Source organism: Phocoena phocoena, chromosome X (genome assembly GCF_963924675.1).
Source record: "Phocoena phocoena chromosome X, mPhoPho1.1, whole genome shotgun sequence".
Classification (NCBI taxonomy): Eukaryota; Metazoa; Chordata; class Mammalia; order Artiodactyla; family Phocoenidae; genus Phocoena; species Phocoena phocoena.
This window is the reverse complement of record NC_089240.1, coordinates 65,503,227-65,522,429: the sequence shown is the minus strand read 5'-3', so window position 1 is coordinate 65,522,429 and position 19,203 is coordinate 65,503,227. Positions and strand designations below refer to the sequence as shown.

Genomic DNA, 19,203 nt, shown 5'->3' with positions numbered 1-19,203 from the left:
AGTAGTTTGTAGCTCTTAATCTCATACCCCTATCTTGCCCCTCCCCTCTTCCCTCTTCTCACTGGTAACCACTAGTTTGTTCTCTATGTCTGTGAGTCTTTTTCTGTTTTGTTATATTCATTAGTTTGTTGAATTTTTTAGATTCCACATATAAGTGATATCATACAGTATTTGTCTTTCTCTGTCTGACTTATTTCACTTAGCGTAATACCCTCCAAGTCCATCCATGTTGTTGTGAATGGTAAAATTTTCATTCCTTTTTATGGCTGAGTAATATTCCATTGTACGTGTGTGTGTGTGTGTGTGTGTGTGTGTGTGTGTGTGTGTATGAGTGTGTGTATATATATCTATATCTAGATAAAGCAGCTGTCTGTATGTATCTATAGAAATATAGATACATACAGACAGCTGCTTTAAACAGTCATCTGTTGATGGACACTTAGGTTGCTTCAATATCTCAGCAATTGTAAATAACACTGTTATGAACATTGCAGTACATGTATCTTTTGGTTTTTTTCAGGTATATACCCAGGAGTAGAACTGCTGGGTCATATGGTAGTTCTATTTTTAGATTTTTGAGAAACCTCCATACTGCTCTTCACAGTGGCTGCACAAATTTACATTCCCACCAACAGTGTATGAGGGTTCCCTTTTCTCCACATCCTCATACCCTGACATATGAATCATATGAATCATATGATCATATGAATCATACCCTGACACTCAAGGTCAAATATTAATTTATTCCTTTATCCATCATTATATGATGAATTTAAGGCTTTAAAACTCTCTGAAGGCTAGGAAGGTTTTTATGACTAAAATTAATCCTGTTATCACCTAGCTAGAAACAGAGAAGTAAGACAAAATACTTCGCTTTTGATGCACAATACTTAATGACATATGACACCAATCTGATTGTTAATACATAAAAAAGTACTTACATTTGTGATTAGTACTTAATACCAAGATACTGTGGCTATAAATTTGAACTAAAAAGTGATATTTAGAACTAACAGTGAAATGGTATAGTAAAATAAGAGAAAGCATTTATTGGCCAAAATGAAATTAGCTAATTTTATTAATTATAATAAAATTAAAATTATAACTATATATTAAACATATTTTATATATTATATATATTATATTTATATATAGTTATAATTATATTAAGCATAATTATAATTAATATAAAATTCAATTAATTGAAATTAATAATAATTTAATATTAATATTAGTGCTTTGATATTATTAATATATTTACCAATAATCAATACAATATACTTTCTATTTTAATTTAATACTATTAGATTAATGATTAATTTAATAATTCAATTAGAATTCTTAGCACAAATAACTTTATCATCGCGAAAAAATTAGACACCTTTTTCCACTACCATTTTCAGTGCAAGGATCAACAACAAAGGAAACTACACATGGAAACAAAAAAAAAGAAATTACGCGTGGAACTCTGTAACAACTAAGCTCTCTAAGCTTTTGTTAGCTCAAGGATCAACTCTTTTTTTTTTTAATTTATTTTTTGGTTGTGCTGGGTCTTCGTTGCTGCGTGCAGGCTTTCTCTAGTTGTGGCAAGCGGGGTCTACTCTTCGTTGCAGTGCAGGGGCTTCTCACTGCGGTGGATTCTCTTGTTGTGGAACACGGGCTCTAAGTGCGCACACTTCAGTAGTTGCAGCCCGTGGGCTCAGTAGTTGCGGCACGTGGGCTCTAGGGCACACGGGCTCTAGGGCACACGGGCTTCAGTAGTTGTGGCGTGAGGGCTCAGTAGTTGTGGTTCACGGGCTCTAGAGCACAGGCTCAGTAGTTGTGGCACACTAGCTCAGTTGCTCTGCGGCATGTGGGATATTCCCCGACCAGGGATCGAACCCATGTCCCCTGCATTGGCAGGCGGATTCTTAACCACTGTGCCACCAGGGAAGTCCAAGGATCAACTCTTAAGTATTCTCATGACCCCAGAGATCAGCTACAAATTTATCCTAAGTAGTCCTGAGAATTTTGTTTAGCAGGCTCTCTGCTGTGGAATTCTTCCTCTCTGTTCTTCAACCTCTGTTGACACTGTTTCAGGTCTTAACAGAAGCCCTTTTAATGCCCTCCTCTCCTGAGTGGTGGGCAGCACGCTTCAGGTGAACGTTCAAGAGATCAGAAACCATTTCTCCAAAATTATAAGAAATATACAGTGTTCTGCAAACTCAGGTGGGAGTAGGGGAAGGAAGTAATTCCAGCATTATTTGCTCCCTATCTGCTTTGGTTGTGACATAAATGCACAAGCAGATCAGGAGCAATTACTAGAGCATAAAACAAAACACTTGAACTTTTTTACAAACAAAATCAACTAAGGTAAATGGTCAGCCTAAAACAATTTCCCTAAGATGTGGAATAACCCATTTATTCCAATTAGTAAATTGTTAAACGTTCTCCTGATTATAGGTCTGGAAAAGTGGACTTCTACACTAGAGAATTATAAAGTAAAAACAGGTAAAAAAAATTTAATCCTTCAGCCATACCTGTATAATTATAAATATAAATGGAAAACACAGGCCAAAGCACAGTTAATTGGCTCATTTTATCCTCATTTCCTTCAAGGATAGAAATATCTGTGAAAACTGATGCAATCTACCAATATCCCACACAAATATGAGCCCACAAAGATGAGGAAATCAATTTTCTTTTTTCTTTTTTAATTTATTTTTGGCTGCGTTCGGTCTTCATTGCTGCACGCCTGCTTTCTCTAGTTGCAGCGAGCAGGGGCTACTCTTCATTGTGGTGCACCGGCTTCTCATTGAGGTGGCTTCTCTTGTTGCAGAACACAGGCTTTAGGTGCACGGGCTTCAGTAGTTGTGGCACGCAGGCTCAGTAGTTGTGGCTCACGGGCTGTAGAGCACAGGCTCCATAGTTGTGGCTCACAGGCTTAGTTGCTCCTTGGCATGTGGGATCTTCCTGGACCAGGGCTCGAACCTGTGTCTCCTGCATTGGCAGGCAGATTCTTAACCACTGCACCATCAGGCAAGTCCTAGGAAATCCATTTTCTAATAGTGCTGGAGAAACTAGAAACATATTTATGAAACCAGAAACATCCTACCCTTTCACTTTAATGGAACACATTCTAAAAGTATTGTGACACTATTTCTGCCATACTATCTCAGCAAGTAAGTAAGCAAGTTATATCATGTGAAATCAACCTGAACACTGTGATTTATAAATGAAACACATGGTTGCTGGGACAATAGACTGAACTGAAATAGGCCAACTGTTGCCTGCCTCTCCCACCCCCCACTCTCACTGTGATTTATGTCCTAAGAAAGACTTCTGTTTAAAAACAAAACTGTAAAACCTTTAAAAGCTGAACTTCCCTTTAACAAAGATAAGTAGAAGGAATTTTGAGACAAAACTCCCAAATATTATTCTCATTTATGCCAGTGCCTGTATCATGTCAGACAAACCTCTCCTCACAATTTACTTTCCCAACTGGCCAAAGAAAATTATTTTCACTCATTGGGATGTCAGAAGTCTTGATTAAAGTTTGCCAAGCATTTTTAAACATGTAGATAAAAGCAGTTATAATGAGGAATTTATAAAAAGGAATGTGTTGCCTTAGATCCCTCCCAGAAGTAAAGGTTGTGGTATGTTAGTTAGGGTTATTTTTGCTTGCTCTCTCACTCTCACTTTCAAACAAATTTTACCACTTCTGCATGCATTTTTCAAAGAAAAACAACCTTCTGCATTAGAGACCAGGGGTGTTAACCTATCCTTTGGAGGAATTAGTGTTTAATCTAATGCTACCTAAAGGTCAAGAATCAAGATCTAAGACTATGATTGTAAAAAAATAGTTTCTATCAGGTTAAGAAGGCCAGTAGAGAAATCATTTTGTAGGAGACAAGGAAATACAGAAATTCCTTGGGGAAAAACTGGAATGCCTTCTGACTTCACACAGTGTTGTTATTCATTCTCAGCAATTTTTTAAAAAAGATTCCAAATTATATTTAAGACACGACACTCAGTCAGAATTAAAATATAGCAAGCTTTACTTTTTCTCTTTTACATTTGAGTTTACATCGGAATTAAATCTCACACATTAACACTGCTTTTGTCACTTCATGGGTTTTCTTCCTATATATAAGCTTTTTTATTGGCTGGAGGGTAGTCGGATATGGTTGTAAGCTTACCAGTTTTGAATTCTATATTTTTTTCTTTTAAACAGTGACATTTTGGAAGATGTGGCTGTGTTAAAGATGTTGATGTACAATGTATTGCTGGAGGCATCTTTCCAGCCCCCCAAGCCTTTGCTCACATTATTTCATGTACCTGGGCTGTCGCCCCCTACCTCCATTCCTGCAAAGCTAAATCCTATCCATTTTTCAAGGCCCAGCTCAAAAGCTCCCTTCCCTACACTCTCATAACACTTTCTGTTTCTAATATACATTACTGAGATTAAAAGGGTGTATCTATCTTTCCTACTACATTGTGAGACCCTTCAGTACAAAAAGGAAAAAAACCCTCTCATGTCATGACTGTAGAAACAAGAAAGTTTGAAAGATTAAAAAATAAAATCTCAGTTCAAAATATCCTTTAAAAAGGATGAGATAAGCAATGTAGTTATTCAGTAAGTGGGGCTGCTAGAATCCATTGTCTTCATAACTGAACTCAACTTGAATGCAAACTCTCTTGAGGCTAGGGACTTCATCTTATTTCTTGTGTATACCCCCCTACCACCCCCCACACCTCAATATCACCTAATTCATTGTTCTGCACATCTTAAGTCTCAATACAAAGTCATACCACTGTAGATGAAGAGGGTGTAATTAAAACAAAAACCAGATGCTGAATAATATTAACCTGCGAAACGATGAAAGAGTTGCCGGTGCTTAGGATAAATAACTTCAACGTCTACAAGAAAAAGTGTCAAAGAAAAAGATGCCACAGGGTGCAACAAGGATGGAGAGTAACTTTACTGGGAAGGGGTCAGAATAAACAAAATGAAATGGAAACAAGAGTGCTCTCTCAGTTTACTTCATGCTCCCAGAGCGAGACAAGAAGCAAAATATCTAATTTCTTTACATTATTTCATTAATAATGGTGATCAGTCCATGTGACCTCCAAAATCGGGCACAGACCTTCTTGTACCTTCAATTAATTAGGTAACATGGGCTATGGATGATCAGGACACTTCCTCAGGAGGGGACAAGAAAGCGACAGGGGTCAGGACCCAATCTTCCCTCCTCTATTCCCTGTTATGAGAGGTAAAACAAGAGTGTAGTGAATACCTGAGTTGTGAAGCAGTGAGAGTTTGGAAACTCCCCCAGATTAAAATCACCTTCTCGCCACACTCGGTAGTACAGACTGACAGTACAGAACACCCCTTCTGTAGAAGGGGACGACGGGAAGCCGACATAGGACTTACCTGTTTTTTCTGTCCTGTGGTTAAACCTCCGGAGCTACGCAGCCGGTGGCGGCGACAAATCCAGGCGCATAGGCTCCGATCTCACACACCAGGAGAAGTCACAGTAGCCGCGGCGGCGATGGCGGCGACGGCGGCGGCAACCGCGACAGCCGCGGCGTCGCCAACTCCTCCCTCCGCTTCTTCCCGGAGCCGCCCGGCCGCCGCTTTTACCCCACCTTCCCCCCCCCCCACTTCCGGGTGATGCCCCGGCCGGAAGCAGCCGGAGAGGCGGTGGGGGACGCGTCACGTGAAAGGGGAAACGCCCAGACTAGAGTCAAGCTTCTCCCTCTCCCTGCAGCGCCTGGCCCGACACACAGCCGCCAGCGAAAATCTTCCTTTTTGGCGCTGTAGAGAGTCCTCTTCCCCGCTCACCAAAGACAAAACAACCCCCCCACCACCACCACCAAAACTGCAGTTTCCTAACCTGAAGCCAAGAAGGACCTTAGACCTACTTATAATCTTCTTCTGGATAGTTCAGCCTCTCATAGCATGACATTAACGTGCTCCTGTTAGACTGTGTAGCCTGACTCCAGATGAATTTACCCATATCCCTCAATTGAAAAATGATCTCTGCGCGCTCTCCGGTGAGGTCGTGGGAAACCGCGCTCATTCGCGCAAAATGGAATTCGCTTTGCTTCACTTCCGTGTTTCTCCAACAGAAAGGTGAACAGATGTGCATCAAAAGTTTAAAAAAAAATCGGTGGCTGAGGCTTGGAGGAGTGACATTAGATTCTGAGTGAGAATACCACTTAGGTAAACTTGGAAGGCCCAGAAGGCTAAAGCTTTTCTGCAAAACAGATGCGGGGGACACTGAGGGGTCTGTTCCAACTCAGCATCCAGCCGACAAATCTTGTCAGTGGATTCTGCCCTGCTGTCCACAGTGCCAGTGCAGTCAGTCAAGCTGGGCGGCGGAGCCTTGGGTTTTGCTTTCCCGAAGAATTGGTTCGTCTTAGGCGGCCACGGAGAAAACCCAAACACTGGAGCAAAACCAGAAACGGAAGCAGAGCACACCATTTACTTTTGAGGAAACTAGTGAACTTACATGATGGTTAGCATTCAAGGAAAAGCTACTTTATTTCCTAGCAGATTGTACAGCAGATGTCTAGAACTTATTCATCTTGCATAACTGAAACTTTATACCCATTGGTTAGCAATTCCCCATTTCCCCCTACCCTCTGCCGCTGGCAACCACCATTCTATTTTCTGCTTCTATGAGTTTGACTATTTTAGATACCTCATCTAAGTGGAACCATGCAGTATATGTCATTCTATGACTAGCTTATTCAGTTAGCATAATGTTCTAAAAGTTCATCTATGTTGCCACATACTGCGGGATTTCCTTCTTTTTTAAGGCTGAATAACATTGCACTGTATGTATATGCGTATTCGTTAGCCATTTGTCTGATGGACATTTAGGTGCTTTCCACATCCCCGCTGTTATGAATAGTGCTGCAGTGATCATGTGAGTGCTAATGTCTCTTCAGTTCTTTTGGATAAGTACCCAGAAGTGGGTTTGCTGAATCATATGGTAGTTCTATTTTTAATTTCTTGAAGAACTTCCATACTGTTTTCCTTAGCAGCTGCACCAACAGTGTACAAGAGTACCAATTTCTCCACATCTTTGCCAACACTTGCTTTTTTGTTGTTGTTGTTCATAACCATTCTAACATGTTTGAGGTTTGTGGTTTTGATTTGCATTTACCTGATGATTAGTGAGGCTGATTATCTTTTTTTTACATCTTTATTAGAGTATAATTGCTTTACAATGGTGTGTTAGTTTCTGCTTTATAACAAAGTGAATCAGTTATACATATACATATGTTCCCATATCTCTTCCCTCTTGCGTCTCCCTCCCTCCCACCCTCCCTATCCCACCCCTCCAGGCGGTCACAAAGCACCAAGCTGATCTCCCTGTGCTATGCGGCTGCTTCCCACTAGCTATCTACCTTATGTTTGGTAGTGTATATATGTCCATGCCTCTCTCTCGCTTTGTCACAGCTTACCCTTCCCCCTCCCCATATCCTCAAGTCCATTCTCTAGTAGGTCTGTGTCTTTATTCCTGTCTTACCCCTAGGTTCTTCATGACATTTTTTTCTTAAATTCCATATAAATATATATGTTTGCCATTTGTGTATCTTTAAGAAATATCTAATCAAGTCCTTAGCCCATTTTTTTTTTAATTTATTTATTTTTGGCTGCATTGGGTCTTTGCTGCTGTGCGCAGGCTTTCCCTAGATGTGGCAAGCGGGGGCTACTCTTTGTTGAGCTGCGCAGGCTTCTCATTGCGATGGCTTCTCTTATTGCGGAGCACAGGCTCTAGGCACGCGGGCTCAGTAGTTGTGGCACATGGGCTTAGTTGCTCCGCTGCATGTGGGATCTCCCCGGACGAGGGCTCGAACCCGTGTCCCCTACATTGGCAGGCGGATTCCTAACCACTGTGCCACTAGGGAAGCCCCCTTAGCCCATTTTTAAATTGAGTTATTACTTTTACTGTGGAGTTGTGGGAATTCTTTATATTTTTGGGAGCATAACCCCTTATCAGATATATAGTTTGCAAATATTTTCTCCTATTCCTTAGATTGCCTTTTCGCTCTGTTGTTTCCTTTGGTGTGTAGAAACCTTTTAGTTTGATGTAGTCCCACTTGTTTATTTTTGCTTTTGTTACCTATGCTTTTGGTGTCATATCCATGAAATCAATGTCAAGACCAATGTCATGAAGTTTTTCCCCTATGTTTTCTTCTAGGAGTTTTATAGTTTGAAGTCTTACATTTAAGTCTTTAATCCATTTGTGCTGTAAGATAAAGGCACAATTTCATTCTTTTGTGTGTGGCTACCTAGTTTTCCAACATCATTTGTTAAAGAGACTATCCATTCCCCATTGTGTATTTTTGGCACCCTAATTCAGTACAGTTGCAGGATACAAAATCAATAGCATAAAAAAATAAAGCACTTAGACCTAGAAAAATTGTACAGATGAACTGGTTTGCAGGGCAGAAATAGAGACACAGATGTAGGGAACAAACGTATGGACACCAAGGGGGGAAAGTGGTGGGGGGGGCGGCGGTGGGATGTGGGAGATTGGGATTGACATATATACACTAATATGGATAAAATAGATAATTAATAAGAACCTGCTGTATGAAAAAATAAAACACTTAGGAATAAACTTAACTAAGGAGGTGAAAGACCTTGTACACTGAAAACTACAAGACATTGATGAAAGAAATTGAAGATACAAATAAATGGAAAGCTATCCCCCCCAAAATAATGATCTCAATTTTTTTTAATTCATGTTTTTAAATTCATAATCTTTATGTATGAGTGTATTTGAGTTGGGGCAGGGATCTCACCTCACACTACCTTCACATCGCCATTTAAAGCTCTCAAACACTTCCCCATTTATTTATTCACTTGTCCATGATCTTAAAAACTTACAGGATTCCAAGGATGCAAAGAATATTAAAGTATCTATCATCCTGAGTTTAGACAGAATTGAGATGCCTAACATGTAGTAATACAATGCAATAAATAAGCAGTACAGAAAGCATTTCAGAAAAAAGTGTATTTTTTATTCCTGTTCCAATTTGTCATTTTAAAAAGCAGCAAAATCCTAGAATTTTTAAAACTGTAAACATTAACAGTAAGAGGGAGGGGCTCCATCTCACTAATTTTGAAGTAAGATGTGGTCTTTTCATACTTCCTTTCATTAAATATCTATCGTAAGATGTAGGAGGAAAATAATCATAGGATTATTTATATTTTCAACTGGAACCATTTCAACCCAGTTACCATAGAGTATCAAGTCAAATAACGTTGCAGAACTCAGTAAGCAAAGTGCAAATATTATTGTAAAACTGTAAAAGACTTGGAAAAGTGGCACACAGTATGCATATTTATATGTTTAATAATTTTCATCCTACCTGTTTGAAATCCCTAATAAGCCTTGACAGGAAACACTGCCCATAGATTTAAATTTTAGGCCTACAATTAAGTATTTCAGAAAGAATTATTCTTTGCCGCTTTACACCCATCCACATAAAAATTCACTTCAGGACTCCTTGCCTTCCTGGACATTCAATTGTAGTTGTCAGTCAATGTGCATAGCCTTAACTGTTAAGATATAAATTCAGCCCCAAATTTAAAATCTTAACTCACATCACATGAAATTAAGATGCGTTTTAAGTGGGCTTCCAATTATTAGCAAGTTGTTTTCTAACTTCAACATTAACACTGTGTTAAGCTTTCAAAGAAATTCACTGAAAGGCAGAAACCAGAAATAAAGCTTTATCAGAAGAATATCAAATCTACTAGGCTCTCTAGTTTTTAGGTAAAGTTTATCATTATGAGCAGCAACATCCTCTACATTCTTTATCACTGGGCCTTTCCCTGACTTTAAAACACTTCAGGGTGAGACAGTGGCATTGACATATATACACTACCAAATGTAAAATAGATAGCTAGTGGGGAGCAGCCACATCACACAGATCAGCTCGGTGGGATAGGGAGGGTGGGAGGGAGATGCAAGAGGCAAGGGATATGGGGATATATGTATACATATAACTGATTCACTTTGCTGTACAGCAGAAACTAACACAACAATGTAAAGCAATTATACTCCAATAAAGATGTAAAAAAAAAAAAAAAAAGGAAAAGAAAACACTTCAGGGACCTCCCTGGTGGTGGAGTGGATAAGACTGAGCTTCCAATGCAGGGGGCCTGGGCTCAATCCCCGGTCAGGGAACGAGATCCCACATGCATGCTGCAACTAAGAGTTCGCATGCCACAATTAAGGATCCTGTGTGCTGCAACTAAGGAGCCCACCAGCCACAACTAAGAAGCCAGCAAGCCATAACTAAGGAGTTGGTGATCCTCAACTAAGGAGCCTGTGAGCCACAACTAAGGAGCCCGCCTGCCACAACTAAGACCTGGTGCAACCAAATAAATAAATAAATATTTATTTAGAAAAAAAATAGAACCTGGATAATTAAAAAAAATAAACCGGGCTTCCCCGGTGGCACAGTGGTTGAGAGTCCACCTGCCGATGCAGGGGACACGGGTTCATGCCCCGGTCCGGAAGGATCCCACATGCCGCGGAGCGGCTGGGCCCGTGAGCCATGGCCACTGAGCCTGCGCATCCGAAGCCTGTGCTCCGCAACGGGAGAGGCCACAACAGTGAAAGGCCCGCTTACCACAAAAAATAAATAAATAAATAAAAATAAATAAACCACTTCGTATCTCTAAATGAAGCATCCCTAATCTCCCGTATCAATGCATGAGCATACCAACACTTTTTAAATTACTACTATATTAAACTGAGCTTTCAAATAGAAGGGAATGTCTTCAAGAAGTATATCAGGTTTCCTGGCATTGAGCAGATAGTAGGTACCCCCAAATGCTTATGAAATGCTTATTAATATCACCAATAAAGTTAATAGTCATGAGGGTGAGAACACAACATCTGTGCCTCTACAACTACCATGATACCTAGTTCTAAGTTTAATGAATTTAAAAGAACAGAACACATGCACTAAAATAGCTTGAGTCAAATTAAGAATGGCAGTTACAACATTCACCCTTTTTAAAAAATACTTCATAACTCCCCCAATAAATAACATTTGAAGGATTGGCAATGCTTCTAAATTAAGTCACTTATCTAAATTCTTCAAACATACAGATTTTTACAGGGAGACTAATTTGACAACCTTCACACAGGATGAAAACTTTGAGTACACTAAGCAAGCTGCAAGGTCAGAATATTGTGATGACACAAAATAACTTTGACTTAAACCACAGCTTCATTTCTGGTAGTGGCTGTGGTAGTTTTATAACTACTCATCAGGACAAGATTAATCATAAAACTAAGTTTTGTAAGTATTTTCAAAGATGCTGACTACCACCACGATTTTATCACAGAAGGCAACACGTATGCTGACAAATAGACATTTTAAAATGTCATACTAGGACTTCCTGGTGGAGCAGTGGTTACGAATCTGCCTGCCAATGCAGGGGACACAGGTTTGAGCCCTGGTCTGGGAAGATCCCACATGACGCGGAGCAACTAAGCCTGTGCGCCACAGCTACTGAGCCTGCGCTCTAGAGCCCGCAAGCCACAACTATTGAGCCCATGTGCCACAAGTACTGAAGCCCTCACGCCTAGAGCCCGTGCTCCGCAACAAGAGTGTAGCGACCGCAATGAGAAGCCTGCGCACAGCAACGAGCACTGCAACGGAGAGTAGCTCCCGCTCGCCGCAACAAGAGAAAGCCCACGTGCAGCAACAAAGACCCCAAAACAGCCAAAAAATAAATTTATTTTTTTAAAAAGTCATACTATTATTATTATTTTTTTTTTTTTTGGTACGCAGGCCTCTCACTGTTGTGGCCTCTCCCGCTGCGGAGCACAAGCTCTGGACGCGCAGGCTCAGCAGCAATGGCTCACGGGCCTAGCCGCTCCACAGCATGTGGGATCCTTCCGGACCGGGGCATGAACCCGTGTCCCCTGCATCGGCAGGTGGACTCTCAACCACTGCACCACCAGAAAAGCCCCCATACTATTTATTTTTGCCTATCAGAATAGCTGACAATTACTACTTATCTGACAGAAGTGGTATAAATCATACTGAAAATTACCTCCAGTCATTAGAAATTCTCAGTGCCAACTCAGGAACAAAAACAGAAGGTTGAAACTTTCTTAAAGACATGTTTATTTTGCTTAATCATGTTGGAGGGTTACGTGCATTTGAATACTTTAGCCCTCTTTTAACATTCTAAATATGATATAAAGTGTTCAAATTTTACCAAATGGTGCCACTACTATGTAGTTACTAATCTTGCAACGTACTGTGCTGCAATGACATTCAAATCCTTATTCCTACTTTAAAAAGTCATGAAATTACTGGCTTTGGTACATTAATGAGAAAACAGGACACATTGCCATAAGAGCAATTCTAGTATTTCACCTATTGAGTAAACATTCTTCAAATGTTTGGCTAAGTATAAATCCTTATCTACATCAGGAAAATTTGGAGAGTCCTAAAAGCCACTTACCTGATAACCTACAGTATCAGGTAAGTGAATTTTAGAAATCTCAAATTTAGCCAATATAGATAGGTTACTCGACTGAAATTTCAATTTTCTGCTTGAGCACTATTAAAAAGCCACTACTTGAGGCTTACTTCAGAGCCTTTGGCTGAGGAAATAAAGAAGCACATGGTGTAGATACTATGTTTTCTTCAGTTAATATCTTACACATAAAATCCAATGTCATAGTGAGTTCAGGATAATCCACTAATCCAAAAACTGGTATCGTTACAGAAAGCCAACAGCAGAGGTCACTAGTAGTTAGATAAGTAAAACAGATCCTTTCTTTAATAACCTCATAAACATCTCAAATAAATATGCTGAAAAATATAGAGCTCGGACTTCCCTGGTGGTGCAGTGGTTGAGAGTCCGCCTGCTGATGCAGGGGACACGGGTTCGTGCCCCGGTCCGGGAAGATCCCACATGCCGCAGAGTGGCTAGGCCCGTGAGCCATGGCTGCTGAGCCTGCGCGTCCAGAGCCTGTGCTCCGCAGCGGGAGAGGCCACAACAGTGAGAGACCCGCGTACCACAAAAAATAAAAATAGAGCTCTAAGATAAATGTACCAAGGGAGCCAAGGAGCTAGCTAGTCTTCAGACATCCTAGGAGTTCATTTGATAGGACCACTCTTCCTATGGGTCTGGTGACACCCTAAGTTCTCTTGGCAGGAGTACAAAGGACTTAACGCCAATTCTAAATACAAACATATATGAGAGGCTGAAAGTAGTAGGTATAACCAAGATATGGACACCAAATTTTAAACTCATAGATGCCCTAAAATAACTGTGATCAGTTATTCATAAACTGTAATTTCAGCCTATTATAAAGTTGACTCCTAGGTGACAGCCAAACTTTCCTTTCACACTACCTAACAGAGAAAAGCTATTCAAGAAGTTGTACAGTGTTTTGACTTTAATATTAACACAAAGGTTAAATAAATAAAAATGATCAAGCTTGGTTTCATTTACAAAAGAAACAAACAAATCTACAATGAGGTTTTCAAATGTACTTTATTTCTTCAATCACGCCATATTTTAATGGGTACATAATGCTTTTACTTGGCATCAATTATGAGTTGATTTTGAAACAATTCAGTATTAAACCAGCTGGGATGATCACTGTTCTCTCCATTCCTTTGGGGTGACTCTGCCAACAGGGGACAGGTTCCATTCTATTCCAATTTGTGTTGCTGTCTGTAAGAATTAAAATGCTGTCAGTTATATGTTTAAACCAGAGCCCACTCTCCCTTGGAGAGTACTTCCTAAAGTGGCAAAGGTATTCTGCACTGTAGGTTAAAAACACACAGAAAGTCACCTGGGATACAGTGCCCTCCAAGTAGGCCAAACCTAATTGCTGTCCTAATTCTCTAGAGCAGTGCTGTTCAGTAGAACTTCCAGAGATGAAGGAAATGTTCTATATCTGCACTAATACAGTTAGCCACTAGGTACATACAGCTATTGAGCAACTAAGATGTAGCTAGTGTGACTCAGCAACTACATTTTAAATTTCATTTAATTAATTCAAATTTGTATATCACATTTCTATACTACATCCTCAAAAACATTGTTGCACTCAACCACGACTACCTAAATACTGCCAAAGAGGACTTTTATAATATCCCTTCTTCAAGTAGCACTTCACTTCCAAAAGTGCCCCCGATCACACATTTGTTCAACATCTGTTTACTCTTCCAATTAAGTACACACACTTATTTTAATAATATATCTGATTTCAGGAAGATCAAAATAAGAATGAAAAAGGCCTATTAATAAAGTCTTTGATTATTAAGGCAAGGGTTGTTTCATATCTTTTAAAATCAGTTTATATATTTATTATAACTTCAAGACTCCTATTTTTAACCAGCAAGTACAGTGACTGGTAAGTAGATTGGTAAATGAAGATGTAAAAAACTAAAATATTAAAAGCAAGTCACTTTATATGTCATCCATCAGAAATGCTGTACTCAGTTCTTCTATAGAAGAAAGGTTGATTAAGCAAAGAAAGGTGACCAAGATGGTGAAAACCCTGGAAATCATATAACAAAAAAATGATCAACAGAACTAAGAATGTTTAATATGAAAGAGAAGATCCAGGAGACATGATAGGAATCTTCTAATATCTAACAGCTGATACATGGAAATGTGATCAGAATTTCTGTATTGCAATGAAATGATGGGTAAAATATGAAGGAGGCAGATTTTAACTCAACATAAGATCTTTTCAACCAGCTACACAATATGGAAAAGACTGCCTTTTGATCCACTAAGCAACTTGTTATCGGAAATGTTAAGAACAGATGACGGATGAATGCTCAATGTTGAGGAAGAAATTCCTGCACTAGGTAGGTAATTACGTTAGAAAATCTCTAAAGCCCCTCCTAACTAGAAATGTATACTGTGTGAAAACATTTTGAATACATGAGATAAATGGGAATAAAAAACATCTAAAACAGGTTATCAATCAACAGTACTTACATATGCCCATACAGCAACACAGAAAGTGGCTCCACTTGCTAATACAGCATTACCATATTTGTCATGGAAATCAGGTGCCCGCTTCTGGTGGCTCTGCCTTGCCATTGTTTGCGGAATGCTTCGAACTTAAAGGGGGAAAGAAAAGAGAATACGGGAGCATATCTATCAATTATCAGGAAAAGAGAACATGTGTAATTGATATTGCCACACACAAAAGCCAAGGACGTTAACTCTACAGTATTATGCAGTATAATAAAATGTTAAAACATATTGCAGCTAAAAGCAAAGTAGAATACTTTGAAATGCTTCACAAATAAGATTGACAGATGGACAAATATGTGATATAACAAATACAGCAAAATGTTAGTTGAATCTATGTGGTGGGTATGTGGGTATTTATTATACAATTCTTCCAACTTTTCGATATGTCTGGAACTTTCCACAATAAAATGTTGAGGGGAAAAACCAAGAAAAAGTGATGTCAGTAACATCCATGACAAATTGGTATTTGTATAACCTCTGAACTTAGCTCCTACTTCATTAATTTGAGTATTTATTACTTTGAATTTCACTAAAGTTTACTCAGCAGTGCTCAACAACTTACAACATAAAGGGGTAAATAAACTCAAAATCATTAAAGCACGCTAAATGTTTATGACTTTAAAATTACCCCAAAACCTCCAAAAACTAGAGTAATCTCGACTTTTTAAAAAAGTTACTAATGACTATAGCACCATGCTAAAAGAAATGGGGTATATGGAAATGTGTAAGACACAGACCCTGTTCTTGGGTAACTTCCACTCTAGGGGAGGCTATTAGATACAAAGACACAAACCATTACAATAAAAGGAAGTACAATGTTACCTAAGCACTTTGAATAGCAGGTAGGATTTGGTTATGTAGCCAGGCTATTAGATACAAAGACACAAACCACTATAATACAAGGAAGCAGAATGTTAGCTAAGCACTTTGAATAGCAGGTAGGATTTGGTTATATAGGCATGGGAAAGGCGAATCTGAAAAAAGCGGAGACAGAAAACCCAGTGTCCTAGAAAACAAATTACGTTTGAAGGACAAGGTAAATAAATTAGTAACAGGAGGTAAAACTAGAAAGGTTCATGGAGGGCCACTTTTTTGGTAGAGATAAAAGCTGTTGAGCAGAATGACAACATGAAAGCTGTGCTATTACTGCTATTTTAGTAGAAAGAGTTTCAACCTGCCTCTGGAGGTACTTGGGGGGCTTGGGAAAGAGCCAAGACTGGAAAATGCATATTTCCAGCTGCTTTTTTCTTCCTCTCCAATCTAAGTAGCAGGTCCTTATTGTTTTAGAGCCTCAAAAGGTATGTAATGAAAAACGTATTAAAGAAACAGCAATGTTGCCCATTCACTAGCACTTATGAATATAATGGGTTTTGTGATACAATGGGTTATTTGATATAATGTGATACAATGGGTTATTTCAGGATAGTTATTTGACCATTTAATGGTTTCTTCGCTTAAGTGCCTTAGTTTTTTTCACCTTTAGTCACACTTGGGATGAGCAAATTTACAAACATTTCCCAATATAATCTGCTCTAGAGCAGTTAAAAAGTGAGCATGTGAATTCCACATTGAAAATAACAACCCCCAAACCCCTTTCCTGAGGTACAAGGCCCTACCTGCTCAAAAAGCAAAGAAAATAAGATTACCAAGCAAGCAATTCTGGAACACCTCATGACCTCAACACTCAGGTCACCCAAGTGGATTTCTTTGGACCTCTTCTCTGTGACAAGAAATGGTTCAGTTACCACTTATTGGTAATCTCATATAATCCTCAACAACTCTACGAGGTAGGTATTATTTACTAAGCCCCTATTTTACAAAGGAGGAAAATGAAGTTGAGAGAGGTTAAATCATTTGCCCAAAGTGAAAGAGATAATAGACGTGGCTTTTGGAATATGAAAAACCGGTCAGACAACTATTTTTTGGTTATTGTCAAAGGTGCTTGAGCATTTAGAACACAATCTAGTAATACTTCTAATGACTCCATAAACAGAAAATAAAAAGATGGCTAAAGAAGCTAAACGGTAGTTGTTTAAGGTCACTTTCATTGTAAAACTGCTCACGTTACTCAAGGTCACCTTCAGTGCAAATCAAGTATGGAAATGACTTTTATCTCTCCAATCTAGTGCATTCTTAGTACATAATGCTGGTCTCAAAATTTCCCTGTACCTGCCTAACTTTTAGGTAAGAAAAAAATGACCACAATTATTTAGTTAATAATCCACAAATAACATAAAAGCTGCAGTGCTACCATTTAGGTTGTTTCCCTGCAATGAAACCAAGAATTGGAGAAGAGGCTCTTCCATTTGCGGGTAAACGTGTCCCCAAAGCTAAAGTTTATGGAATTACTTAAGGAATGAGAAGTGTTCACCAAGTGTCTCCCTTGAAATCGTAGGCTACCGAAAAAAAAAAAAAAAAAAGCAGAGCTGGGTTATGACTCCAGTAACAAAAGAAAGCTGGGAACCCAAACAGAAACGCTGAGCGATTAGGCTAATGCTAAGAACATTTCCCCAATTACTTGGGGTGAGGTGGGAGACAGAGCATTTAGAATAATAAAGTCGAGATGCACATGGAAGGAAGGGGCACGAAAGACCACGAAGACAACGGATAAAGGCAGTTGGAAAAGATGTGTTCACAATTTTTGCTCACCTCCGAGACGACTTAGTGCGTTTTTGGCCAAGGGAAACATCGTGAAGCTGAAGACAGAACGGCGGCAACTGCAGTTGCCGACTTCTTGCAATTTCACCTCTAGTACCCTTGCAAAGCGCCCTGAGAAACAAAATGGCTTCCTGCTGAGCTCGTTAAAGAGATTTGATGAATCTCGCGAGACCTGTAAAAAACCTATAGAATTTGTCCTCTTTACAGCACGGAAGGATAAACGCCTTGTGGGAAACGAAGTTTTACACTTTGTAAATGACGTACCAAGATATTTACGTAACAATGAGAGAATCCCTGGCCTCGAAGCCAGGTTTAGGGATCTATAGAGGAGAGCTGAGACATTGATCTCAGACTGAGACATCAAAGGCACCAGCTTCAAGATAGTGTTTTAGAAGACTGAGCTTGTATCTCGCTCCACACTAGCAGTACTTTCTGTTCCCTCCAAACTTCCTTCATTTCTTTACTTTTTTTCCTATTACTACCTACTAATTCGTTTAACTTTTAATTTTGAAATGATTTCAAGTTATGAGGAAACTTGCAAGAACAGTAAAAAGAATTATTAGTATGTAGATAAATATGTGATAAAGCAAATTTAACAAATTGTTGATTGTAGAATCTTAGCGGTGTGTGTTCAGAGTACAATTCTTTCACTTTGTATATTTGGATATTTTCATAATAAAATATTGGGGGAGAGAGACTTCCTGTACACCCATTACCAAGGTACACCACTTGGTAATATTTTGCCACATGTTTTCTTTGTGTGTGTGATTAAATACATGTACATAAAAGATGTATATATAAATGCATCTCTTTTTTTCTGAACCATTTGAGAATAACTTGCATACGTCATGTGTTTTTACCTGTTAATACTTCAGGGTTCATTTCCTAAGAGTAAGCTATTCTCTTACATAACCACAGTACAGTTATTAAATTCAGAAATTTTAATATTGAGACAGTACAGCTCATATTCCAATTTCACCAATTACCCCAATATCTCTATCCAAAATTCAATCCAGTTCCCTGTATTGAATTTAATTATGTCTTTTTTTTAAAACATCTTTATTGGAGTATAATTGCTCCACAGTGGTGTGTTAGCTTCTGCTTTATAACAAAGTGAATCAGCTATACATATACACACATCCTCATGTCTCCTCCCTCTTGCGTCTCCCTCCCACCCTCTCTATCCCACCCCTCTAGGTGCTCACAAACCACCGAGCTGATCTCCCTGTGCTATGCGGCTGCTTCCCACTAGCTATCGGTTTTACATTTGGTAGTGTATATTTGTCCATGCCACTCTCTCACTTCGTCCCAGCTTACCCTTTCTCCTCCCCGTGTCCTCAAGTGCATTCTCTACGTCTGCGTCTTTATTCCTGTCCTGCCCCTAGGCTCTTCAGAACCTTTTTGTTTTTTTTAGATTCCATATATATGTGTTAGCATAAGGTATTTGTTTTTCTCTTTCAGACTTACTTCACTCTGTATGACAGACTCTAGGTCCAGCCACC

General features: G+C 39.2%; 1 protein-coding gene across 1 annotated transcript; it reads right to left on the bottom strand.

The window, feature by feature from the left end:
• Positions 1-13,518: 13,518 nt before the first annotated feature.
• COX7B (cytochrome c oxidase subunit 7B) lies at positions 13,519-17,852 on the bottom strand. The gene is made up of 3 exons (XM_065900821.1): positions 17,693-17,852; positions 15,002-15,126; positions 13,519-13,720 (listed from the first exon to the last, which is right to left on the bottom strand). The coding sequence occupies exons 1-3, from the start codon at positions 17,730-17,732 to the stop codon at positions 13,643-13,645; spliced, it is 243 nt and encodes an 80-aa protein (XP_065756893.1). The 5' UTR covers positions 17,733-17,852; the 3' UTR covers positions 13,519-13,642.
• Positions 17,853-19,203: the final 1,351 nt, after the last annotated feature.